Source organism: Rhamphochromis longiceps, linkage group LG11 (assembly GCF_057381845.1).
Source record: "Rhamphochromis longiceps isolate RC_006_pf linkage group LG11, R_longiceps_female_GT1.1, whole genome shotgun sequence".
NCBI classification, from domain to species: domain Eukaryota; kingdom Metazoa; phylum Chordata; class Actinopteri; order Cichliformes; family Cichlidae; genus Rhamphochromis; species Rhamphochromis longiceps.
This window is the reverse complement of record NC_140567.1, coordinates 20,126,778-20,154,474: the sequence shown is the minus strand read 5'-3', so window position 1 is coordinate 20,154,474 and position 27,697 is coordinate 20,126,778. Positions and strand designations below refer to the sequence as shown.

Here is a 27,697-nt window from a genome sequence, read left to right as displayed (position 1 = left end):
GGAAATTTAGGAAATGAGTGTTACGCGTGATTTCATCCCACAGCCTCTCAACTCTTTCTGCTCCACTGGCACCATTTTGGTTTTTTGCTTCCAGCATGTTCTCTATAAATTAAGTCACCAGTGTTTAAACTGACATACTGAGTCACGTACTCAAATATACACAAGCAAATACTCCATAGACTGCTTGACACTGTGTTGAAAATACTAACATTACCTACATTTACCATTTACCTACACAAACACAGCAGCATGTCATCACGTGTTGGGGTTAAACTTGAAACCTTCTTCCGACCGGATGTGTCCCACTCTGTCCTTCCTCTGTGTCAGACCCCTCCGGCCCTCACGTGAGCAGACGGCTTACATCTGAACCCTGAACCTATATTCTGGCTCCCCTTATTCTTCTTACCTACATCTGTAGAAGTTTTTAGCCTGAGCAGACCCACTGGCAGCAGAGTTACAATCCCATCCCAGAGCCTGTTTTACGGTAACAGAATTCAGTATACAAGCCAATTATATTATAAGAATGTTTGATTTAGTTCATTTCTCAAGCTCTCATTTTATCATCTCTGACCTTGCTGTCTAAGGTACATAAACTCTAATTTGGAAAAAAAAAAAAAATCCTTTGCAGTTATGCAGCACGCAGGCACATAGATTGAAATCGTCAGTGTTTCACGGCTTTAAGGCTGATTTTTGTAAGCTGACTGTTTTTTGGGACTGAATTCAGTATGCGACTGGCCAGAACCAGACTCAATCACACTACTATGCTCTGAGGAGCAGTAAGAATTTACCACAGCTCATCTTTCAGTTCACTTTACAAGAGGGTGGATGTAACGCAGCAGCTTGTTGCCAAAGTCTTTCTCATTTGGATGCGGTGCAGAAATCATCTGTTGGACTTCTTCCAGTTGTTCATTGTCCTAAAATCATTTGATAAAATTTATTTGGTGCAGTAGCCCTTCTACTCTCTCAGCTGTTCAAGTACAAAGAGGTGAGCAGTAGAACAGAAAGTGATACCACATTTAGCTTGTTTATTCTCCTCATAATGTTGTAGGAGATTTTGCCCTGCTCAGCACTGCAGTGGGTCTGCGGTGCCTGTGGAGCTTGCTCAGCCAAATACTGGGGAGGCGCTCTGCGTTACTTCATGCTATTGTTCCATTAGGCCTGTTTGTTTGTCTTCAGGGAATTTGTTTGGATTTAGGCCCACAGTAAATTTTGTCAAATGCTGGCAGACATTTATTCAGGTCTGAAAATGGAAGCGTCCCCCTGTTGTTTTACTGTATGGGGTTCAAATAAGTAAGTCTGGTAGTTCAGGTAAGTCTGGCAGTTGGCTCAGTGATTGGAATTAGTCTGGCTTTAATGGTCTGGGTTATTAGCTGACTAACAAATGTCTTGGTCCAGTACAGTAGAGCTGAGTAATAAACTTGACTTTTTATGGCAGACAGACTCTAAGTCAGGACGGAGCTAGAGATATGGATGCAGAAATGAGAAATAATAAGAGTAATCAATCAGACTGTAACTTAATCAGTAACTGAAATTCATTCTTTTTCTTCTTTATAATATACTTTGCAAAGAACTGTGTGTTAACAAATTTTACTGAAACTATCAAAGATAAGTGTTTATTCGACAGAAAAGTTGAAATCATATTGTATACATTGTATATAGAAGGGCTGTGTGAAGAGCAATTATTCCTTTATTCTAATGAGAAAAGAAAAACAAGAACACACCTTGTGAATATGTACAGATGAAGTTTTAAAAAATATGTTTCAAACTAAACCTGAGCCTACACCTCTTTAATGTTTTTATGAAAGTTTTATTTTGATGTGACACTTCTCTTCTTCATTACAGATGTAGGTGGTTCACAACAACAAAAAAAAGTTATTTAAGATGATTAATCACTAATTAATTTGGTTAAACAGGTTTTTACTGCTACGGTTGTTTTATACCCATCTGTCTCATCACAACTGATCACAGAGTGGTGAAAGCAGAGTCGAGGACAGCTTGATGAGCTTGCTGGTCTACTGTCATCAGTATCGCGTTAAAGAGCAGAGGGTTATCCAAAATATACGTCCACGAATAATCAGATAATGCTGTTTGCCTTTCAGCTCCCAGTGTCATGCTAACTTCCAGAGACACTAAGCTAGCATTTTTTGCTATGCTAGCTATAGAAGATGGATGGATATCCTCTTAACTTTTTTTTTTTTAAATCTGCATTCACTGGTGCCAGTGAACTGTATGTTAAGAATTGATGCAACTAAATCGATATGTGAGATATGTGTATATATTTTTAATCAGAAAATCCTGTTGGTTCCCATGAACTGACTATGAACTCATTTAACCAGTCTGTTTTGGTATCTGAGAAAGGATGTCTCAGCTGCTAGTTTAAAGAATTATTGGATACAACTTGATGCTAATATTGTATATTATCTTTTCCATTAGAGTTAGAAGGAACAATAAATCACTGTATTAGTGTGCAGTATCCCTCGTTCTCTCAGTCAGATATCCTTTCGTTTGTGACATCTACATTCATAACAACATAGTGATGGTCAAATAACTTAGATCAAGGCTGCAAGGTAAAATCTCACTAACCAACTTTATTGATCCATCCATTTTCTCACCCCCTTGTCCAATTCAGGTTACGCTTAGGGCAGAAAAAACAGATTTTGATTGTTTTGAAGACTTGGGAAAGTGGAAACAAGCCATAAACAAAATACTTGCATGATACCAGTTTCTTAAAATGAGCAGATAAGCAAACTCATTTTCCCGTGGGTGAAAACAGAGCTGTTCGATAAAGTTTAGAGCCGAGTTCCATAGATTCATTGCTACTAGACCTTTTCAATGAGTCATGTGATCCACTGTTGATAAACTGTTGATTGTTGCTGCTTTTAATATGCACTTAGATCTTTTATTTTAACTGATCATCCAATAAATATGTAAAACCATCTTAGGTTGCTCCAAATAAACCCTTTATACAAATTTGCTGGAAATACTCCTGATTTGTTTATGAGTCACAACAGGAAAAATAGTGGCTTTGCAAGTCTGTATTCAGTAATAATCTCCATAACTCTGTGAATACTAAAATCTGACATAGTAGAAAATCAATTTAGATGAAAAAAAAAAACCTTTGTTAGGCCTTGCAGTATACAGCGATCCAGGTACAGTGGGTACAGGGAAGTACACCTCAGAAATCTAAGCGCAGCATCTGGCTAATGCACAGAATGCAAGATAAGAGTCTCCATGTTGCACTGTAGGGGCTAAAGATTTGGCCCCATTCCCAAAGTCCTGGTAAAATAAATGTTGCACACTGACAGACAGTTTGGCTGACCCAGTTTAGATAAATTCCAAAATGTAAATGAAACCAACGGGTCAGAGTGGTAAGTGGGAGAGAAGTGGACAGTTTTTTACTGTAAACAGAAAGTTGTTCATTTGATTTCTTGCATCCTTATAGATAAAGTTGTCTTTTTAAAAAACATATACGTCAGCTGGCTTGCATTGGTGCTGACTTCACAGACCTCAGACTGCTTCTCACCTCGGCAGTGGTCACGGAGCAGCCCTTCCTGCACATTCCTGGGGCTGTGGAAGATAATTGCTGTGGTTTATGAGAGGGAGAGGCCCTGAAGAAACACTTCCACCAGACTTCAGTTGTTTGATTTTGTACTTCTCTCAGAATTTGAGACACGGGAGCAGGGTCTGTCTCCTCCAGTCTCCTAGTCTGTGGTTCCCTGCTGCAACTCTGTGTCGTCCAAATGTTCTACTCACTCTTAAGGCAGTTGCATGTTGAAATAAATTGAGTGTAAGAGTGCTGCACCGATGACAGGCTGCTCACTCGACACTTCAAAGTTTCTTTAAAGCTGTCCTTTTTACCCTGGCTGTCCTTTTCCCCAGTGGCATGCATCTTAACTCTAATCACTGTGCTTTGAAGGGAGCTCATTGTCTGCAAGCATCTTATTACGTGACATACAGTACATACAAAGGGAGTTAGCAGTGTTATTGTTGCGCTTTGTGTGAGGTATGGTAAAGCTGCTCATGATTATATAAATGGAGGCCCACATTGTTGGCCCCAAATCAGTGCTTGAGAGTGGAGAGAGTCCTTTACAGACTCTGGACTCACATGTTCCTCTTATTAACCCTCTTCTAAAGTTATAGATGACTGTCTGTTGTACAGTTTAAAAACAACCCTGGGTTTTGGGCCAACACTTAGGGAAGTATGGCAAACGTTCATCCCAGTTTCAAAGCTTAAAACTGTAAGAAGCAGGCAGCCTAATTCTTAAAGGGCCGTTAAATGACTAGTTAAAGCAAAGTGTGTGTAAATCGCTTTCATTTGCAGTCCGCATACGTGATTGTTTGGAGAGTAATTAAATGTCTCCTTTTAACTGATTTGACCAGAATATGAAGGTTTCCCATAATGACAGGTAATTTAATTTTTTTTCTAAACAGTTACAGTATCATTTTACCTAACCATTCGGTCTTTGCGGTTTTTGGATTTGTAGTCAAATCGTACATCAAGAGGCCGCTGGCAATGAATAATTTCATGAAGCAGCAGTTTTAATGAATGTGAGAAAAAAGGTAATGGCTGTGTGTTTTCTGGCGCCACATAATGGTTCAAGTAACATATCATTTCCATATCTTAACTGTTCGCTAAATTAAATTCAAATATGATATTTATTCTGATTGTTTTTTGCGCGGTTGACTGCTTGAGTGACTGGCTCTCAGTAGCAGAGATGTCAGACTCGTTTTGCATGGTGGGCCACATACAGCCCACGTTGATGTTAAGAGGGCCGGACCAATTAAATTGAACTTTATTTATATAGCGTCAAATCACAACAACTGTCACCTCAAGGTGTAACCAATGAAACGCCTCCATCTATCAAATCAAAGATTTTTACCTACACATTTAAAACCTGAGATATCGTAACATACAGCGGCTTGCAAAAGTATTCGGCCCCCTTGAACTTTTCCACATTTGTCACATTACAGCCACAAACATGAATCAGTTTTATTGGAATTCCACGTGAAAGACCAACACAAAGTGGTGTACACGTGAGAAGTGGAACGAAAATCATACATGATTCCAAACATTTTTTACAAATAAATAACTGCAAAGTGGGGTGTGTGTGATTACTCAGCCCCCTTTGGTCTGAGTGCAGTCAGTTGCACATAGACATTGCCTGGTGAGTGCTAATGACTAAATAGAGTGCACCTGTGTGTGATCTAATGTCAGTACAAATACAGCTGCTCTGTGACGGCTTCAGAGGTTGTCTAAGAGAATATTGGGAGCAACAACACCATGAAGTCCAAAGAACACACCAGACAGGTCAGGGATAAAGTTATTGAGAAATTTAAAGCCGGCTTAGGCTACAAAAAGATTTCTCAAGCCTTGAACATCCTACGTAGCACTGTTCAAGCAATCATTCAGAAACAGAAGGAGTATGGCACAACTGTAAACCTACCAAGACAAGGCCGTCCACCTAAACTCACAGGCCGAACAAGGAGGGCGCTGATCAGAAATGAAGCCAAGAGGCCCATGGTGACTCTGGACGAGCTGCAGAGATCTACAGCTCAGGTGGGGGAATCTGTCCATAGGACAACGATTAGTCGTGCACTGCACAAAGTTGGCCTTTATGGAAGAGTGGCAAGAAGAAAGCCATTGTTAACAGAAACCATAAGAAGTCCCGTTTGCAGTTTGCCACAAGCCATGTGGAGGACACAGCAAACATGTGGAAGAAGGTGCTCTGGTCAGATGAGGCCAAAATGCAAAACGCTATGTGTGGCAGAAAACTAACACTGCACATCACTCTGAACACATCATCCCCACTGTCAAATATGGTGGTGGCAGCATCATGCTCTGGGGGTGCTTCTCTTCAGCAGGGACAGGGAAGCTGGTCAGAGTTGATGGGAGGATGGATGGAGCCAAATACAGGGCAATCTTGGAAGAAAACCTCTTGGAGTCTGCAAAAGACTTGAGACTGGGGCAGAGGTTCACCTTCCAGCAGGACAATGACCCTAAACATAAAGCCAGGGCAACAATGGAAGGATTTAAAACAAAACATATCCATGTGTTAGAATGGCCCAGTCAAAGTCCAGATCTAAATCCAATCGAGAATCTGTGACAAGATCTGAAAACTGCTGTTCACAAACGCTGTCCATCTAATCTGACTGAGCTGGAGCTGTTTTGCAAAGAAAAATGGGCAAAGATTTCAGTCTCTAGATGTGCAAAGCTGGTAGAGACAAACTCTAAAAGACTGGCAGCTGTAATTGCAGCAAAAGGTGGTTCTACAAAGTGCTGACTCAGGGGGCTGAATAATTACGCACACCCCACTTTGCAGTTATTTATTTGTAAAAAATGTTTGGAATCATGTATGATTTTCGTTCCACTTCTCATGTGTACACCACTTTGTATTGGTCTTTCACCTGGAATTCCAATAAAATTGATTCATGTTTGGCTGTAATGTGACAAAATGTGGAAAAGTTCAAAGGGGGCGAATACTTTTGCAAGCCGCTGTAAGAAAAAGAAGTGTAATTTCAACCACACCAGTCACTCAATCACAAATTTCTATGGTAGATAGTGGGGAAAAAAATGGTAACTTTTCTCTCATTCAATTGTTTTCTTTTTTCTCTTAATCACGTCAATGAATGTCATAAAAGCTGTAAAACGTAGCAAAATACAGTGCAAAATATATGCCTTCACATTTTCCATGCAGTGAGGCTGGTTTGGAGTCTTTGCCGGGCCGATTCTGGCCTTATGTTTGGCACCTCTGTTCTATAGGCTAAAACCTTTAAATGTTGCCTTGTGATAACATGTCAGCGTGATCTAAAAGCCTGCTCGCTTTGTGGTGGATAGATAAAGTCTCATCTGTCAGCAACTGAACATTCGTGTTGCGTAATGACACTTAAAAGTCTCATTAAAGACGCGTGTTTTCAGTGGAATTTCTTAAAAGCACATTGCACTAAGGCAGATACCGTACACAGGTGCACGCAAGAGATAAGTGTGCAGTGATGATATTGCAGGTCTGCTAATGCCACACAGCTCTTTAAAGTTGAGGCTGTTTTGTGTTTGTATAAAAATTGACTGTGCATCATTATTTTGTACACTGTGCTCACAGTGTGCTGTAAATGATCTCTTTAAAGCTGTCTGGTGGGAGAGCTACAGAGGGTTTCTCTCTGGCCTGCACTGACCGATAGTCAATCGCTTTTTCAAAAACACATTCTATTGTGGTCTGCTGTGACACAACGCCCAGAGCTCGCAGTGGGAAAGGACCGTTTCTCTGTTCTGACATGTTGCGAGTACTTAACCCCAATTTATAAAAGATGCACTGTCGCCACCGCTGCTTGCTGCCGCTGCAGTACGCCGACAGCAAGCACATACACACAGACACACACAGGGCCTGTCCACCCACACGCTCTCACGCATCATGTACACACAGCAGCTGCACCTGGGAATTTTGGCCTATCAGCTGCATATTCGCGATTTTCAATGCCGCTCTAGAAGACTGCATGAAGAAATTTATACGTATATAACAGAAAGTGCAGCCTGTCATCATAACATGTTATAAGAAAGTGATGTAAACATACAAAGAAGAGATTAGATCAAAATCTGTGAATGTATACAGTTTCAAAGCACCTGTTTCTCTGCTTTTTTGTCACAGCTGCTAATATATCTGATCACTTTTATATATATGATCCTTCTGAATAAAAACACCAATGGCTTGACTTATTGAGAATATTCTCCTATGTATTATTACCTCCCAACACTCTAACTTCTGCCAAGAAACAGTCAAACAGGCTCTCCAAAAATGTTCCACTTTTAATGCGTCACGTGCTCTTCCCCCCGTGTCAGCTAATGTATCATGTAAAGTTTCTGTGGGTTCAAACTGAACTCATCTTGTTGTGGTCTTCTGTATGAAAGCATTACTTCTACATGTGTGGACTTCCTCTGAGATGCTGCTTTAAAAACAAAACAAAAACACCCACCACATTTTAAATGGTGCTTTTGTCTGTTCCACTCCTGTCCTGTAATGTTTATCTCCCTTCCCCCATCTCCTTCAACAGAAGCCCTACACTTTTACTGCCCCCCACTGAGATCCCTTGGCTCTGATTAGGTTCTTATTTATGTATCCTGTTACAGATAGAAGTCATGTCAGCTTCCATTGAGGCACTCTGCTCAGTTATACTGCCCCCAGTTGTGTCCACTAACTTGAGAGGTGAATGTGGACAAGTGATGTTTTTTTTTTAAGATCTTCACCTAATTGTTGAGATTTTCAATTTTCACAGCAACTCCAGTTTGCATGTACAGTTCATATATAATTACTACTACATTTACTACAATTACTACATATATAAAACTAGAGTGTTGGAAGATCATTGTCTTATTTCACCAAAATAAAAAAGAATTAGAGAATGTGTGAATAATACAGGGGGAAATGATCTGATAGTGTACATTTTTGGTCTTATATACAGTGCTGTGCACAAGTCTTGAGCCATTCCTCATTTCTTGATAGCTTGCTTGCAAGGAGGCAGATTTTCTTGTATATTTTTTGTCATCTTGAACAAGTTTTCCAGGTTTTCTGAATGTTTTCAAAGCTTTTCTTCAACCATTTTCAAACCAGTCCTCATACCCGACCAGAGCAATGATTTTTGTTCGTTAAGCCACTTAAAATCAACATATGAATCATTCAAGCATAAGGAAGGCAACCAGCTCAAGAGGTGAAACAGTGTTTTGCCTATGCATGACATTTTTAAATGGTATCTTCAGCAGAAGTGAACGGTTTCAATGGAAGGATGTCAAGAAGTCATTCTTAATGGAGGAAAACGGGTAGAAAAGCCTGAGGTATGCCAAATTACACAAGAACTCAACTGAAGGTCAGTGTCAGAAGTCTTATAGAGTGATGCATTGTCAACAGTATTTACAGAGGAGGAATTATGAATGCAGAAAACTGCCATCATATTTTAGTCCACTATGAAATACCATCTGGTAAGATCCTGATTGGCAGAAGCTTCATTCTTGACGCGACAATGATCCCAAACACACTGCCAATGCAGTAAAAGCAGAGTCATGGTTTGGCCTCCCCAGCCCCCCCTCCACGTTATCGAAGCAGGCTGGGATCATCTTGACAGAGAACAGACTGAAAAGCAGCCAAAACCCAAAGAAGAGCTTTGAATGTCCTTCAAGAAGCCTGGAGAGCAATTCCTGAAGACTCCTTAAAGAAATGACAAGAAAGCTGCCTAAGAGAGTTCAGGCTCTGATAAAGTAAATCAAATATTGATTTCCAATCTCATTAAAATCAATTGTACAAACTCTGGTTTCGCCATATAAATTTCCATGTATACTTGCACGTATGAGTAAACCACTGTACCTCATTTATCTAGCAAAATATAAAGATTTTTGCACAGTATTGTACCACAAGGTCATGTCTCCTGTCATATATTGGGGCTGAAATCTCTCAAAAAGCACCAAAGTAAACTGAATACAGTCTGTTATCCCTTAATCATTGGTGAAACTTAAGTTTCACCTGCTTTGCATAGTCAGGATTCCACTGAGAGCAAAGACAGGTTTGATGGACAATTATGAAACGATGAAAACATCAACTGTAATACCATAAGATTGACCATCCCTGTGCTCTTTCCTCCCATGTCTTTCTTTTGTCTGCCTTTCCCACTCTCCTTTTCTCCAGCTCTTGGTCAAATAATGCTGTACGTGGACGGGATGAACGGCCTCATATCTCACAATGAAACGATCCAGTGGCTTTACACGCTGGTTGGATCCAAGGTAAAAAAAAAAAAAAAAATGTAAAAATGACTCCACACTGTAGATATCCTGTAAGATCAACTCAACGACACCACCTGGCCACTGATGAGAAGGATAAAATCCTATACTTGCTGCCCTGCTGTCAGTGTGGTCACCTCAGCCCTCTACTGGCCAGACTGCAGTATGTGCAGCAAATGTGCAGCAGATGAGGGAGCTGCACTGGCTCTCTTTTCACACAGTTTTGATGTTCTTACAAATTACTTTCCTGCCTTTCCGTGTAAATACTGACAAACTATTTGGTGTCTGGTTTATTTTTCTTTTAATTTGAACCCTGTCTTTGTAATCACCTCGCCAGGAAAGAAAACTTGTTTTGCACCACCCCTCCCATTGTGTTGATTTTAACCTCAGCTTTGCAGCATATCATAACCATAACACTCTTCTCACCTACTTTTTTTTCTTAAATCTCTTTTTCCATATTTTACAGTGGTGTAAATCACTGGAAACATTTACTAAACCTTAGATATCTTGCTTTATTTTGAGGCTCATCTGTGGTTCAGCATTTTGATTTTTATGGCATTTTTATACCGTCTGACTGCTGTACAGTGTGTTCCCATGAGCTGTCAGAGGCACACAGCACTCTTATCAAAACCTTGCAAGACTGCCCCTAAAGGAAAGGGCTTTTACCATTTGATGCCATTAAGCATCTGGAATTTAAAGGGCTTGCACATGCTCATCATAGTTGTTTGCAGAAACATTAAGTTCACAGTTGAATTTGTGCGCTCTGTGTTTGTTGCTTTAACAGATTGTTTTTCTTTCCACAGTTTCGTCTGGTGGTGAAGACATCCCTAAAGCTGCTGCTGGTGTTTGTCGAGTACACCGAGTCCAATGCTGCCCTTCTCATAAAGGCTGTGAACGCTGTGGATACCAAAAGGGGTACGATGCTTGCATAACTGAGAAACAAACATAAATGCACAACACTACTGTCAAAGGAGGGACCGACTCGTTCTCTATTCCCACACTCACATAGTATAGATATTAATAAAGGAGAAAACATCGGAAACCTGCTGCATTAACCAGAGTGTCAGTGAATTCAGTGTGTAATATGTTGGAGCTAATGGAGTTATTTGCATATGCTAGTCTTTAAGCCAATCATAAATTCCACTTACTTCCCCATAAAACTACAGTGTGTGCTACTATTTAATCATTGAATATGTTCACCTTATATTTAGTCTCTGTGGGATTTGTTGCTACATAGCATCATCATTAAGTTTTAATTCTCGGCTGCTCAGTGAAACCTGAGCAGTAAAACACAGAAAGCGCAGTCCGATCAGTTGTTCTCAGCCGCGCCACAGCCACACATGGAATGAGGCTTATTGAGAAGGAGTCTATCTCCTGCCTGCAGTGGGGTTCAGTTACCTGCCATCCTAAAAGCTCAGCATTGTGCTGTGGCATACAGCAGGGGGTTGGTCATCCGTGTGCAGGGCTCAGGTATCCCTCTGTCACTTCTGCTGTTGCGTAAGAGGACTGAACATGATCCCCTGTCTCCCGATGAGAGGAGTTGGTCTTCATGGCTGAGACGGTGCTCCTTGCTTATTGCCACATGCAGACGCCTCCGTTTTTTGTTTTTCATTTTTACTGCTGTGTTTCTAGAGGAAGATGAAAGCCATACTGCAAAGTCTACTGGCGCAATAAGATGACTTAAAAGGTTTTATTTTTTATATTGCTACACAGCGACAGAGCCAAATCGGTTTTTATGACAAACTGTGAGATGATCAAATGGATGATTTCAGATTTTGTAGTTGTTCAGCATCTTTGTAAACCTTGAAATAACTTTTCTTTTTATACACACTTGTGTTGCATGTGTTTTCATGATGCAGGTACAAAACTGTGGTCAAATGTCATGGAGATCCTTGATGAGAAGGATGGAGTGGATACAGAGCTGCTGGTGTTCGCAATGACGCTCATCAATAAGGTCAGTAAATACTATTTAGATACTATTTAACCAACTATTTCTGCATTACCTTGGAGTATAGCATTTACCTGCCTGTCTCTAGTGGTTTTCCTTCCCAATCTGCTACATTTAAAGCCCCCTTTATATATTGTATATAGATTGTTTTATCAGCACCTGAATAATGTAGAGATAACAAAGAAAGTCTTTTGAGGTGAGAGGTCATTTGTATTTGTGTGTTTGTGGGATTGCAAATGTTGCTTATATGAAATTGCAGTAACTGTGGTAATGAAGAATAAACTGCAGGAGTGTAAAATGATTTAAGTGTGGATACAGGGCTGCTGGTGTTCAGTGTTTATTATCCTTGTGGATATAGAAAAATGTGTTTACATACTACTAATGTGTTTAGGTATACAGCCTGGCTACAGATCGTTTTTAAATATATTACTTGAATATATTATTTATTACTCAGATTAGCTTCAGTCCTGCAGGTGAATTATCAGTTTAGTTTTGTTATTGTTTCATTATCATGTGTTGGCCCTGGCAAGTATCGAGGGTGTACCCTTCCTGTTGCCCTGTGACAGCTTGAATGATTGGATAAGCAGCTAAGAAAATGGATGGATGGAAAATCGCATGTGTTTGCTTCTGTGCGTGTCTCAGACGTTGGCAGGCCTACCAGACCAGGACTCCTACTATGACATGGTGGATTGTCTGGAGGAGCAAGGCATCGAAGCCACGGCCCAGAGACACCTAAGCAGAAAAGGCACTGATCTCGACCTCGTGGAACAGTTCAACATCTATGAGGTCAGGAAGCCTTCAGTACAAACCTTTATCTCTGTACAAACAAGCTCAGTGTGTCTAATAAGTCAAATAGCAGCCGGGAATGCGTCTGTGTAAAGATCCCTGTTATACTTTATTCACTCGCTGTCTCTTTGACCTAGATGACTCTCCGTCATGAGGACGGTGACGATGACACCCAGTTGCCCCCGAGTGGGCGAAAGGACCGCCGGCGGGCCAGTGTCGGCGGCACTAATGAGAGGCGAGGCCTGGAGAGAAGACGCAGCCGGAGACATTCGCTTCAGAATAGCAGAGGCCATGCTTCTGCCCCAGCATCACCCAGCACTAGTCACGCTCGTGCAAGTGGCTTCCTCCGCTTTGGTAGCCAACATGAAGATATCAGTGAAAGGTAAAGTTTGCAAAAGAAGCAAAGGAGAGGAGAAGTGGAAGAGAATTAGGACACTAAAAGAAAGATTTAGTTTGGCGTTTATTAAGTAATGACCTAGAGCAGAGCACATGCACAGGCAGGTCGACCATGACCTCGTTATTAAATGTTTCATCCAGCTGGGTGATCTAAAGCCTGAAAGATAGCTGCAAGTAAAAAGGAATCACAAATGATTCCCATTGAGTTATTTTACAGGAAGGCTGCCCGACTAAAAAGTGTGTATTATATTTCATTTGTGGAGCTCTACCCTGTCCAGAGCTGAGGAAAAGAATTTCATTATATAGTAATTTAAAGAATGGCAAAGAGAAGACTGCTGCAGCAAAGTGACATTTAAATTAATTTTCTGTCACAGACATTCTCCTGCCGCTCGAGGAAAAAGGAAGCCTTTGCAAACACGAGATATGAGCTATCTGCTCTCACTCTGAAGTCAGGCTTCCTTCAGCGGGCGTGCACTGAACTTAAACTCCACCATGCCACATGTTTTATATATGACAGACCTTGGTGACTGCACAGACTGCATCTGGTGACTCCGGCAAGAAGCAAATTGCAGCCTTGTTTAAATGCTTAAAGGGATTATACCCGATAAAAGCACAGATCCTTTTGATGAACATTACTTTAACCTCTTTATTCTAGATCATGCTCCAGGAGGCAAACTGGAAATTATTTGTAGTCTTCTTTTTTGTCTTTCTCTCCCCAATCATTATTAACAAGCTTTTTACAAGAAGCATACCCCTTACCCCTGGTAGCACTCAGATCTTCAGGTTAACTTAAATTCAATCCAGCAGGTCATATGATACCATGCTAGCTAGCTTCTTCCAGTCCACCACAGGAAATTCAAGCCGCCTTTGAAGATCACAATTTTCCATATTGTTAATGAAATCCAGACAACTGAGAGAGATCCAAACAGCAAACCGGCCCAGACTCGTGTATGGCGACCCCCAAACTATCAGCTCAAACACACAACATATCCTACAGGCTTAACACTCCTTATTAAATCAAATACTCTTCTTCTCTTTTGTATTAGTGGTATTATTAAAGTTGTCCTTTAACTGTTTTATCATGTCATAAAACCAGGATTACTAAAATTCTACTAACCTTCTCAGGCATGTCTCTCTTCTACACTAATAATTTTAATGCTTTCTTAAAAAGCATGTCTGTAGATTTTCGTCATTTCTGTGTGCTCTCCCTTTCATCTTCTGCTGTGTGGTTTCACGTTGTCTTTGTCCAATTTCTCTTCTCTCTCGCCTCCCCTGCATCCTCCCGTTCCTCCTTTCAACCCTCAACCCCTCCTCGCCCACCACAGGGAAGAGGAAGAGGAAGACGATGAGGCTGATAAGGAGGAGGGTGAGGAGGAGGAGGAGGAGGATGAGGCAGATGATGAAAGTCATCCAGTCTCTGATTCCTCTAGTCAGGGCACTCACAGGTATTTTAGGCCAACTACCGTGATACAGTTTCTCCATTTTTATTCACACAGTGCCTCCCTACTTTCTCTTCCATTTTGGATTATTTTCACTCTCTCTCGACTCCTACTCTCTTGTATTTTGTCATCCTAGTGCGGTTCCAGATGTAGCAGACACTCCTAACATGTGTTTGAACATAAAGTGTATGGCCAACATCCTCCCTAAAGCCAGTGACCCTGAAGGGCAGAGAGAGTATCTCAGCGTCAAGACCAGGGCATCTTCTCCTGTGTCCGTTCCACCTAAAAAGAGGACCTTTAGTCCTTGGTGTGTTCCTCACAGCCACCTGACTCTTTCTTCCAATTTGCTTTGAATAGAGCGGCAAGCTCAACACACCCTCTGTATCAGTCCACCCCAGCCTCTCCACCCCTTTTCCATCCCTCTGTCCCCTGACTTAAACCAGAGGCAGGTGTCGTTTGCGGTTGAGAAAGCACTACTTTACATGCACACCTCTCAATGTGGAACCACTCCATCACCGTTGTCTGTGTATATCTCACTATATCTTTACCCAGCATTTCAATCATAAAAATACAAATAATTGTACAAAAATGAAATGCCATCACTGAAGACTTGCACTACACGATGAAGTTATTAAGCCCCGTCCTTTTCCATGATGTTGGAAAGCATTATTTTGCATTTAGTCCTCATCTGTCTTTCATTGTGGCTCTGTGCCACAGTTAATCCAAGACAAGGCGATAAATGATGTCAGAGCATTAATGAGTTTCAATTGTTACTGTGGGTTACAGTTACTGTGTAGTTCTGCTCATGTTTAAGCTGAAGTCTGTAGGTCTGTAGCAACAGAAACCACATTGCTCTGCATGTAGCAAATGGTGTTCACTGGACAATAAAAAATGAACACTAAATTATGGTAGATTTTGCTTTTTAAATTGCACGCTTAATCAGTGAGACAGAGGGAGATATTGTATCGTCCCTGTCTGCTCTGTCGTCTTGTAGTCTTGCAGCCCTCCTTCCTCAAACTGTCTTCTTTATGTGACTAACAGCTAGATATTTAATCTTTGGAGTCTTTCAAATCTGACTTGACTTTTCTCTCACTTACATCTTCAGTCTGACAGATAATACATCTCCTTCATCTTGCCCTGCTAGAAAGCCCTGCTGGGCTGAAAGGTAAGACAAGGAGTCAACAGGCCAATGTTAAACAAGATATATAAGAGCTTTAGAGTTGAACAGTAGTATAAAACCTTTGGCACAACAGTGACTGGGTCTGCTTAAGTTACTGAAAATGTAATGATACCATTTTTACTGTTGTGCAAGTTAGTCAAAAATAATAATAATTACAGCTGAGCTGTTTTCACACACAGACATGGATGAGCAATAACTGATGGATGGATTTTCTCACAGTGATGCTGCTGAACTGCCTTAGTGGGATTTAAGTTATACAGTTATAAGTCATACAGTGCTTAAGAAATGTATTACACCACCACCCAGTGCAAGAGCACATAGCTATAGCTGCACGGAATTAAGAGTACTGGTAATTACCAAAATCATTTTTGATGTTCTTGTAATGGCTAGTCCACAAGTATGTGCAAGCTCTTTAATAAATATTATATTTTTCTTGCTAAAATATATTTAATAATATCTCAAATTTATTGTTTTACAAAAAAAATCTGAAAAAACGTCATTTGTCAGGTTTTTTCATCTTTTTGTTTTTATTAAGAGGCCACATTGAAGTTATTTACTTAAATTGTTTTAGTGGTGATGATGTGCATCCACCTCTGTGTCTTCGTCTGTCTTCAGCACAATACATATTTTTTCCTTTTCTTTTGACAGAATCAGTGGCAATGGCACTCCACATCCTGGCGTCAAATCCATATCCCAGAACCAAACTCCTACATCACCCGTCCATCGTTTTAATAGTTCAGCAACCTCCACACCAGAATCCAAACCTGACAGGTTAGCAACACGGCTAATGCAAACGATTTTTAATGTTAACTATAACTCTGTCAAGCTTTTATTTTGAAGAAACTTCCAAATGCATAAATCAAAGTATATGTCATTCACTTAATTAGCAATAATTTAATCTTATTTGCTCTTTTTCTCTGATTCACAGACCTGCTATAGGGGGGCTGCTAACATTATCATACAGACAGCATCAGGAGTCTCTGGCTGCAGAGAGAGAGAGGCGACGCCAGGAAAGAGAGGAGCGACTGCAGAGGATTGAAAGAGAGGAGAGGAACCGCTTTAGGTTAGCCTCCCTTATGTGACTTCTTAGCATTAAAAAAAATGATGTATAGCTTCTGTACAGTGGAACCTATTAAAAACGGGTTAACAACAGGCCATCTTCACTCACTAAAGATGACCACGTATCTCTCCAGTGTGAGGATACGTGGTGATGGTGAGGATAACCAGATAAACTAAATGGTCAAAATTATTGGGCCACACCTCTTAAACTTTGAAATCAGCTAATTTCACTCTGTTGCCACTGGTGTTTAAAAGCAAGCACCTAACTATTCAGTCTATCTTTGCAAACATTTGTGAATTAATGGGTCGTTTTAAAGGTCATTCTTGTCAGAGAAGCTCAGGAGAATTTTCACTGAGCATGACATCCCAGTGGACTTAAGACCCAGCCACACCCTCAGATGAACACTGGTTCAAAACTCCCAAACACAAGCTAAGCAACACAGTGTATTGCTGTGCAGTGCGGCGAGCAATGCTCAGACGTCTACATTGGAGAAACCAAACTGCCACATCATAAATCGCACAACATACAAGAGCCACCTCAACAGGACAAATTTGGCTGTGGATCTGCATCTAAAACATAAAGGCCACTCTTTCGAGGATGCCAGTGTTCACGTTTTGAACTGACAAGAGTAAAAAAAGGCCATCTATGTCCACTCTGAACATCCAGCATTGAACAGAGGGGGTGGCAAGAGATCCCATGTAAGTCCAACGCTCTGCTGATCCAGTAACTGCACAGTTCCTCCTCTGACATCAACATCAGCAGCTCCTGTAAGTTTAATGTGTACACAGCCCAGTACTTTTGTCCATACAGTGGTGTACACTGTAAAGAGAATAACGGCAGATGGAGCATCATACGGCGATCTCTTTGTACATATCAGATGTAAATAAAAATCTTATGTAGTATGAATGCAGGTTTAAACTGTCTTTTGCCCATGCTCTCCCTGCTCTCCATGATCCGTTTCTGTCTTTCTGTCTCAGTCGAGATTATGTTGAAAAGAGGGAAGAAGCAAGACAAGCCAGAGAAGAAAGGTGAGGTTACTTTGTTTCAGGGTTTCACATGCATGCACTGCTGCAGCTGTGAAGCTAGGTTAAAAACTAAAAAGCATTTTAATATCTGATCAGATATAAGATGTACAATTTGCCTCAGCCTTAAGCTGTTCCAACGTTTAACAGGAATAGTGTGTAGTTGTCTTTTGGCATGCATGTTTTTTGAAAATGCAACTTACACAATTTTGAGGGACATGTGAAGTGTTACCTCGTGCCAAAAATCTTATAGAGAACTTTGGCAACTTTATCAACATGGATATGATTTGTCATCATTTCAGTCATTGAGTAATGGGACTATGGCTCCATTTTCCGTAATTACCCTGGAATGAGACAACGTAAATGGCTTCTATTCATTGACATAACTTTTTGATCATTGTTATATGAGGTCATCATACCTCTAAAGTCTAAACTGTCATGTATATTTCAATAGTTAGAGTTGCTGGAGATTTATGCTTACATAGATGTCACTACCCCAAAAAACATCATCCTCATCACCATAACAAATTTACTGTGCATCTTGTATTTTATTTAGTTATCCATTACCGCTTTTCATGTAACTACAGCGCAGTGTCCACATAAAAGTAAAAGCAGCTGTTTGTCACTGCAGGTACAAGGCTGTGGAACGGGTAGCTGCGGAGGAGTTTGAGCGGGAGCGCCCCAAAGTGCCAACAAGAGGGCGGACGGAGATAACTCTGTGTTTGAGTCCAAACCCCGCCAGCCGCTCAGCATCCCGCTGTGCTACACCTTCATCCGTGATTTCACAGGAAGACACCTCCACCATCACACACCAGAGTTTGGGTACACCTTGTTTGTCAAACATGTATTCTTCATTAGGACTTGAGAGATATGTGCATGAATGAGTGAATGAATGCTTGATGACACAGCTGAAGGACACAATACTGGCTGTTTGTGCTCCTGTCTCCCTCACTTGGCCTGTCATTAAAACTTGATAAAAATAATTCTGTTTCCATCTGCTGTGATTTAATGGCTCCATAGTGTAGTGGTTAACACATTTGCCTTATACGCAAATAATATAGGGTTCTAGTGTACTCCTTGTACCAGTTCCAAGCCTGTGTAAGAGGGAGGGTTGCATCCAGTCCAAAAACCTGTGCCGAATAAATTGTGCTTAGTCATCTGTTGTTGTGACCACTTAGTAAATAAGGGAAACCATCTATATTTACGTTACAATATAAAGCACCTTGAAGCAAGTGTTGTTGTGATTTGGCGCTATATAAATGATAAAGTCAGACAAAGCAACAAAAGGAGAAGCTGGGCTGAAGCTGCACTGCAATGTAGATGTGCAGAGGTGCTTACGCTCGGCCTTCAGCTCCTATGGATTGATATCAAAGGTTAACAGCTGATGGACTCTCAGTAATTTCAAGATACTTCAATGTAAGATTGTAATCAGAAATTTCTTGCTTTTTTCTTGAGTTTATCTTCGTAAAGCATGCTTCTTTGGTGACTTTAAACTGAAGATAAAGGCTGAAGCTGAAGGATTTTTCTCAGACTTTTTGTAAAGCATTGCAGTGTTTCAGCCAGTCGTATAAAGGGATTAGGTGATTGATTTATGTATTTCAGTCTGAGAATGTCAGTATCAGCACACTTAATGATATGCCGGGAAGCAATTTTAAATATATTTTTAGATTTTCCTTTAACTTTTTTTTTGTTCTTGAACACTATCAGAGTTATACGTTGGCACATAACTCTGTACAGAAACATTTAAAGTAACATTTTTCTTTAATATTGCCGTAATTTCTCTTCCAGGAACAGAACACATCCCACATGCTGAACCACAGACCAGAATAAAAAGCGCAGCACCAGAGTTACCAGTATTAGAACCTTCCCCTGCACCTCCCCCTGAACCAGACAAACAGCAAACTGAGGCGGCGTCGCAGGCAGAGACAGAGGATGTTGTTGCTGAAGAGAAGGTAGCGGTAGAGGTGGCTTCAATTGGACAGTCAGGCAAGAGTAAGGAAGAGACACGAGAGCAGGTGAAGCTTGAGGAGCGGAGACAGCGTATGGATGAGGCAGAAGAAGAAGAAGCAGATGTAACTGATAAGGTAAAGGAGGGAGAGCCGGATGTAGAAGCAGAAGCAGTAGAGTTGGAGGAGGAGTCTGAGAAGGAGCAGGTGACAGAAAGGGATGTAGATGACAGTGTGCTGTTGAGTGAAAAAGAGAGGCAGAATGAAGAGGTGAATGAAAAGGACAACTGCTCTGCATCCAGCATCTCCTCCACAAGTAGCACTCTGGAGAGAGAGGAGCGGGAGGTGAAACTCAACCGTGAAATCGAAGCAGGTAGAGTTAAAACATTTTGCAGATTTTATTTGCTTACTTTGATGATCAACTATTCATATTACCTTCTATTTGATCGAAATTGTTTCTATACCTTCAGGCCAATGGACTCAGTGCATTAAAGAGGCAGATGTGAATGACCACTGCAACAAAATTCTCAACGGGAAACGCTTCATGCTGGACATGCTCTATGCTCAGAAGACGGCCGCTGAGGATGATGGGAAAGTGGGAGAATCTGAAAAGGAGAAGTGTAAATGTGAGAAGGAGGAGGTGAATGACTCTGTGGCGAGTTTGGCTAGCAGGATCTCCACACTGGAGGCTCACAGACAGGCCAGAGAAGAAAATGTGAAAAAGATGGAGGTGGGAAATCTGGACAATCAGGGCAGCGTCCGGGCAGTGGCGGGGAAGTTTGGAAATTTGGTCAAAGGCCTGACATCTCCACCTGAAGCAGAGATGTCAAAAGAGCAGCAACAGGCTGAAAAATCATCGCCTGCTGCCTCGTCAACGTTAGCCCCAAAGAAAGAGTCGGACTATATCTGGGACCAGTTGATGGCCAAACCAAGAGAGCTGCGGATCAAAGATATGGACTTCACCGACCTGAAGGATGAGGATGACATGGACATTTTAGATATGGACAGCACGACAGGGTCAGGTGACCTAATACCACCTCTTCCTCCCCTGCCGTGCAATACCGCCCTGCCACCACCACCACCACCGTTTGGATGCCCCCCACCTCCTCCCATCCTTGGCAAAATGATGCCTCCACCTCCACCATTTATGGCCCCTATCCCTCCGCCATCCCCTCAGCTGAGCCGAGGGGATATTCCTCTCTTCCAGAAGAAGAAGAAGACCATCCGTCTCTTCTGGAATGAGGTTCGTCCTGTGGACTGGCAGTGTAAGAGTCATAAATTCTGTAAGGATTCTCTCTGGTCCAAACTGGAGCCAGTTACACTGGACACATCCAAGTTGGAGCAGCTGTTTGAGTCCAAATCCAAGGAGCTCTCTGTCACGAAGGTAATTGCTGTCTAGACTGCTATTAGAGCAGCTCTCCTCCCTAGCTGGTTATTTGAAAGGATCATTTTGTGATTTAGTTTGGTGCTAATTGTGCTTGTTGTCTCATATAAATCAGGAAGCACACGGTACAAGATGGACTTTAGATTAAGTCACCCCTACCCTCTATGTTAAAGTAAACTATGGGACCAGAGCACATCAACACATTCTTAAATCTTCAGAGTTATTACAGGATCCACTGATTCAAAAATCTGTAGGTTCAGGGGCCAACCCTGCTCCGGAAACTAAAATATGTTCTAAAATAATGCCTTCAAGTGCAGAAAGCTGTGACATTTTAAGAAACATGTACTGTAACACCAAGAAACACTGCCATGTAGACCTCCAAGTCTTTTAAGCACAGACCACACAGGGAATCAGGAAAAAGAAAAAATAATTATAACTGAGGTTTTTCTACCAAGGTTGATGTGTTGGATACATTTTTGCAAACTTCTTACACACTGGTAATATTCTGTATCTTGTAGAAAGCAGCTGTTGATGGCAAACGGCAAGAGATCATAGTCCTGGACTCAAAGCGCAGCAATGCTATAAACATCGGTTTGACTGTCTTACCTCCTCCCCGCACAATCAAGACTGCCATTCTCAACTTTGATGAGTACGCACTAAACAAAGAAGGCATCGAGGTAAGTCTTTTTAATAAGGTTCTGCCTTATGACGCACACCTATGGACTCTTCCTCTCTCTCCCACTCATCTTAACTCCCCAGCTTATCAGAATACAGAGATGCTAAGATATATTGTGATCATCAGCTTGATTTCGAGTTGTTTTCATGCAATTTTGAATTGAATCTTCTCTTTTATTTACTCTGATTTACAGTAAAAAAACAAAACAAAACAAAAAAATCAATGTGTTTAAATGGTATTATACGCCTGTTTTCCCACCTTCTCCCCAACTTTTCTCTTCCTGCCACTAGAAAATACTCACAATGATCCCCACAGAGGAGGAGAAGCAAAAGATCCAGGAAGCTCAGCTGGTCAACCCTGCTATCCCCCTGGGCAGCGCTGAACAGTTCCTTCTCACCCTCTCCTCCATCACAGAGCTGTCTGCTCGCCTGCAGCTGTGGGCATTCAAGATGGACTATGAAATTATTGAGAAGGTCAGAATCAATCATGCCTGTAGCAGTAGCAAAAGTGCATTATATCTCATTTTTGCTTCTAATTTTCTTATAATAAAATTTAATTTTGTGAATTAAAAAGGATATATTAGGAAATATGCTTGCGATTAGTTAGTGAAATATGAGCAATTATCGCACGAAATCTGTAAATATGAAGCTACAGCCAGTTGGTGATTATCTTGGCTTAGCAACAGCTTTCCAGTAGACTTCAGTACAACTGTACTTCCTTTTGCACCCAGTGGTCTCCCCCTGCTGGCCACTAGAAAGAATGCAGGTTTGAGGCACTTTCAAACTATCTTCACTTTTGACGTCCACAAACTTCATCCGCCTTTTATATACAGTGAATAGTTTAAACAAGATTTGTTTTTCCTATATGGGGTACATCTGTATGATGAGAGAAGAACAGACTTCACTGGAAAAAAAATAGGCATGCAGGGATGTGTCATGTGCTTCATGACTGTATTTTCCTGCTCTTTTAGGAAGTGGCAGAGCCTTTGCAGGACTTGAAGGAAGGAATGGATCAGCTGGAAAAAAATAAGACACTCAGATACATTTTGACCACGTTACTTGCCATTGGCAACTTTCTCAATGGCTCCAATGTAAGTAAACCTCCAAGTCGTTTGTAGCGTTTACTCGCTTTGTACATTTTCTGCAGTGCTCCTCACCCCCCACCTCCTCTGACAGCCTATTGATTTGGCAAGAGTTCTGCGTGCCTGACTGCACCAGATACTGTCCTTCTACAGTAAAAACACTTGTCAAGGCCTCTGCTAAACCTGGTCCTTTCTCTGTGTGTGTGTGTGTGTGTGTGTGTGTGTGTGTGTGTGTGTGTGTGTGTGTGTGTGTGTGTGTGTGTGTGTGTGTGTGTGTGTGTGTGTGTGTGTGTGTGTCAAAAAGAGAAAAGGGGAGGGAAGGTTTTGGGATTTCTGAGAATTTCTTTCTGTCTGGCCTTTTTATGTGTGAACCTGCATATATGTCTCTGTTTTTTTCCCTCATTTGTTTTGTTTTTGTCTCACTTTGTCATCTGTGTTTCTTTGCCCTTGCGTGTGCCTCGGTGTGTATGCAGCTGTGAGTAAGTGTATTTATGAATGAACCTCTGGGATATGCGAGCCAAACATGCAAAGGGGAAACATAAGTCATCAACATCAAAACAGGCAGTTACCGTAAATAATGGCCACGTTTATATTTTGCAGTAAGCCATTTAAAGCTGGCAGGAGAACAAGGGGAGATCCCGTTAGGATTAGGATTATGTCTTTCATTCTGGCTTTTTAGCTTCGCTGTGGTGAGCAGAATAATCAGTCAGCCCTGAAATAGAGTGTAGTTTCAGTCTAATGAATCTACGTATCTACTCTTAGCTCTTTTCAACTCCCTTTTTTTTCCCTGACTCTGCCAAAGAGGAAGTTCACTGCAGTTTTGGTCCTAGAGTAGCAGCATTTGATTTTAATTTTAGACCATTGTTTCCATCCCACACTCTGAGAGTGCTCCTGTGTTTGCATATATCTCTAGGCTAAAGGCTTTGAGCTGAACTATTTGGAGAAGGTCCCTGAGGTGAAGGATACAGTTCATAAGCAATCTCTGCTGCACCACGCCTGCTCCATCGTGGTTGAGAAGTTTCCAGACAGTACTGATCTCTACTCTGAGATTGGCGCTGTTACCCGCTTGACCAAGGTTCCGTTTAAAATTTCACTTTAACAACTAATCTAAAATAGTTTGTTGTTAGTAGACATAAATGCCAATGCCACATCACCTCAAGTCTGTCTTGGTTGTTAGGTGGACTTTGACCAGCTTCAAGACAATCTGGCCCAGATGGAGAGAAGGTGCAAAGCATCATGGGATCACCTGAAAGTCATTGCAAAACATGAGATGAAACCAGCGTTGAAACAAAAAATGTCCGACTTCCTCAAAGACTGTGCAGAGAGGATCATCATACTCAAGATTGTACATCGAAGAATTATCAACAGGTGCATTCACATGTAGATAATCCTTTACACATTAAAGCTTTCCTTACGCATTTTCCAGAATTTTTATATCTTAGAAATATAACTGTGTAATCAGATTTTGAATTCTCGTTAATGATAAAGCATGTATAATGATGCATTGTCGCTCTACTCTTCTCCAGGTTTCATGCTTTCCTGCTGTTCTTGGGCCATCCGGTGTATGCAGTACGTGACGTCAGCATACACCGCTTTAGCAAGATACTGAGCGAATTTGCTCTAGAATATCGCACGACAAGAGAGCGCGTGCTGCAGCAGAAACAGAAGAGGGCCAACCACCGAGAGAGGAACAAGACCAGGGGAAAAATGATAACAGATGTAAGTCGTCTTCAGCCGATCTACACGCACATTTTTCCATTTCATAAACCTCGTCTTTGTTTAGTTTGAGCTTTCTGATTTCTGAGAAACAATACGGCCCATCCCTAGACGCTGCTTATATCCTTAATCTGGTTAAAGTGCCAAATGCGGCATTTGTAAGGACATCGGTATAGCTCCTTGGTATTCACATGTATAGGTTTCTGTAACAACAATCAGTGAATTGTTTTTAGTGTATCCTATTCTGTAGCTGGAGCCAGCTAAGAAAAGCCAGAGCAAACACCTCACCGCATGATTAAAATCCCCCGGACTGTCAGAGCAGACTCAACAGCGGGCTCTGGCAAGAACACCCGCTCTTCAAAAGGTCCCTAATTCAATCACTGTGTGAGAATTCAAACTCTGGATTTCTGGATGGCCCACTCCTCAGCTCACACTCCTACAAAGAAATTCAGTCAAATATGCTCCTCTGGGCTGCACAGCTTGAATCTGCAGTGATGATTTTATGGTGTACGACAGGGGTGTGAAACATAAGGCCCGGGGCCCAGAATCAGCCCGGCAGACGATCCAATCCGACCCGTTGGACATATTTGTCAAATGTAAAGGATGGAATAAGTTTTTAGACTTTTAACTGTATTTTTAGGACTTGTACAGCTTTTCCTACTGATAAACACCTCAGACCAAAGCCATTCATGCTGCAGTAAGAAAGTAATTGATAAAAAGTTGACAGGAAACCATGACAGGGAAGTCTATAGTAATTTTATCTACTATAGACATTTCTATTTTATTTCACAATGTGTCAGCAGTAGAATAAATAAGTAAGTAAAACAGGGCATTTTCTGTGAATTAGCAAATCATTCCACTTAATACTGAGCTACCAGAATTGTCTGTAATTTTATATATTTATTCTGTACAATTTAAGCCCAAAGAGTCATCCTGACTCATTTCTTTCAATAACCACAACAGCATTTCTTCATCATGTTGAAAAACTGAGATATTAACACTGCATTTCTTTTTCTTGTATTGACATATCTCAGCAATTAAATGCACAGTTAAACTACTTTACACTGACAGAAAGGGTATTTCCACCAGTCTGGCTCACTTAAGATAAAAGGGGGCTTAATTATGGCCCAAGATGTAAAATGAGTTTGGCATTCCTGTTCTAGGAGATGAAAGTCTCACGAAAATGCAGGTATTAAAAAGAACGTGTTTAAATATTTAAGGACTTCTGGTATTTGCTTTCTTCCTAAAAATTAGGTGACAAGACTGCACCACTGTCTTATCTTAAAACTCGTATATAAAAACTTATACTATTATTTTAAAGTCTGCAAAAATGTAATTTTTACTATTTTTTTTCCATAGAGTGAAGATGACAATGATAGTGAGGTAATTGTGTTTGCAGACAAGTGCATGGGTGTTTGCATTTAACCCTGTCTTTTTAGACACGCTGTTGTAACTTTGGAAAACACCAAGTGTTGTAACATCAGGAAAAACAGAGTCGATTGTGACACTGACAGGCTGTGTGTGTAAGAGAGACCGAGCGTGGATGAGGAAACTCGATGGACAGAAAGAAGTGTCTGCATGATATGTTCTGTTGATTGAATCTAACTTCAACAACTCACAGATACTCAGGTGAAATATAATGAAATTCTTGAACCCGGCATGTCAGCATTGTTTCAAGAACCAGTCTTGAGGGAGAAAAAAGATTGTATCTCAGAGTTGTGGGTGGAGTGTTTGAAATGCCTAACTGCTCCTGTTTTAGGTTAGAAAGCACTGTCACCTGTAAAGGTTTACCTGTGTGACGACTTTCATACGTAAAAGGTCTCAGAGCGTGGAGATGAGTCACATTATACTGCTAACACAATCTCATGTGCCCGTCTGTTGCTGTAGAGTGGTAAATTTGGTGGAGCCCCTTCAGACAAACCGGAGAGTCAGCCTCAGAGTGTCCAGAGTGCCGAAGATGCAGCAGAACACGAGAACATGAAGGCCGTCCTAAAAAGTAGCCTGCAGAGTGGAGAGAGTGGATCATCCACAGTGCCGGGCCTTCGAACACGCACCAGAGCCAGTAGCACCAGAGGTTCTTCTCCTTTACGTGTTGTGCTTTTACACTTTTAAATATTTCCTTATTTTTACCACTGCCATCCAGAAAACTAGATTTGCATTATTCAAGTCAAACACAGTAACAGTTGTTTCATCTTTATTGAAGGAATTCTACCTAAAACCTAAGTTTAATTAGGACTATTTAGCAATGTAGCAGCAAATCTCTTCAATCTCTATGTTTATACACCACTTTGGTGCCTCTGCTCACCCCAACCAGTCAAGGCAGATGGCTTATTATTATTTTTCAGTTCATTTTTAATCAGTCATTTCAAGGCAGTAAGCAGCAATTCAGTTATAGGGGGGAGACATTATAGCAGGGAATGGTCATCCATGAATCTTTAGTTAAGTTTTGGATTTTACAAATAAATGTTATTTACATAAGACCAATTCACAATAGTGAAGGGGCTTTATATTACATGGCACAGACTACAAAATTAAGGAGAGGAATACAAAATTATTTGGTGATCCTCAGTGACAAAGCATATGGAGGACGAAGACTTTTTTTTTAACACAAATAAACTGGTAAAACCAGGCTGAGGGAGGGTTGTGGGAGGAATGTGAGTGTGACATAAAAGAGGAGCAGAACATCTTCCTGTTTTACGTTTACTTCAGCTGATCCAAAATGCCAGCTGAAGGCTTTTCAAGGGCCTATTATGACATCCTGTTTATAAGATGTTGCTAAATGTTGTAGCAACATTTGCTGAAAGTAAGCATGCAAACTAAAAGTACTATCAAAAACGATTTGCATTAGTACTACAGGCCAAGGTAATGCTACTGAGTTCAAATATCTGCTCAGACATGCTATTTCTGAGATTTACAGAGCCAGATGCCTCAAGTTTAGTTAATTGAATTCAGAAATAACTACAATTACAGGTTATCAAGTCTGTCGTTAAGCCTGCTTGTAGTTTAACTAAATGACTTAGCCCTTTAAAGAATATTATGAGATGCTATTACCTTGGTACCATCAGACGTTTCGCTTACCCATTTTAACTGTGTTGTTTTAGGTCGTGTTGCCCCATGGTGCTCTGCCAACGACGACCCAGTAAACTGCACAGATGACACAGCAGACGAGATCATGGAGAGGATTGTCAGGTCAGCCACTCAGGGGCCCAGCCAGCGGACGCAGCCGCGGGAGAGGAGACGATCCCGAGCCAATCGAAAATCATGTGAGTGGTGTCAAATATTGGGCGAGCTGCCTCATTTCTTATC

The 27,697-nt window shown here is 41.1% G+C and overlaps 1 protein-coding gene across 5 annotated transcripts in view; it reads left to right on the top strand.

Moving 5' to 3' along the window:
• Positions 1-27,697, top strand: part of fhod3b (formin homology 2 domain containing 3b) — a 93,211-nt gene that overhangs the window by 62,923 nt on the left and 2,591 nt on the right. For 2 of the 5 annotated variants that reach the window (XM_085422706.1, XM_085422710.1), the window contains 21 exons: positions 9,666-9,760; positions 10,561-10,672; positions 11,617-11,711; positions 12,348-12,491; positions 12,629-12,873; positions 15,432-15,491; positions 16,155-16,277; positions 16,435-16,569; positions 17,544-17,594; positions 18,220-18,410; positions 19,377-19,907; positions 20,005-20,918; positions 21,437-21,595; positions 21,885-22,067; positions 22,565-22,684; positions 23,589-23,750; positions 23,853-24,043; positions 24,202-24,394; positions 25,751-25,774; positions 26,279-26,465; positions 27,493-27,654. In XM_085422706.1, coding sequence (XP_085278832.1) covers positions 9,666-9,760; positions 10,561-10,672; positions 11,617-11,711; positions 12,348-12,491; positions 12,629-12,873; positions 15,432-15,491; positions 16,155-16,277; positions 16,435-16,569; positions 17,544-17,594; positions 18,220-18,410; positions 19,377-19,907; positions 20,005-20,918; positions 21,437-21,595; positions 21,885-22,067; positions 22,565-22,684; positions 23,589-23,750; positions 23,853-24,043; positions 24,202-24,394; positions 25,751-25,774; positions 26,279-26,465; positions 27,493-27,654 — 4,077 coding nt within the window. The remainder of the gene's footprint in view (positions 1-9,665; positions 9,761-10,560; positions 10,673-11,616; positions 11,712-12,347; positions 12,492-12,628; positions 12,874-15,431; positions 15,492-16,154; positions 16,278-16,434; positions 16,570-17,543; positions 17,595-18,219; positions 18,411-19,376; positions 19,908-20,004; positions 20,919-21,436; positions 21,596-21,884; positions 22,068-22,564; positions 22,685-23,588; positions 23,751-23,852; positions 24,044-24,201; positions 24,395-25,750; positions 25,775-26,278; positions 26,466-27,492; positions 27,655-27,697) is intronic. The other 3 variants (XM_085422708.1, XM_085422707.1, XM_085422709.1) reach the window with 3 other exon arrangements.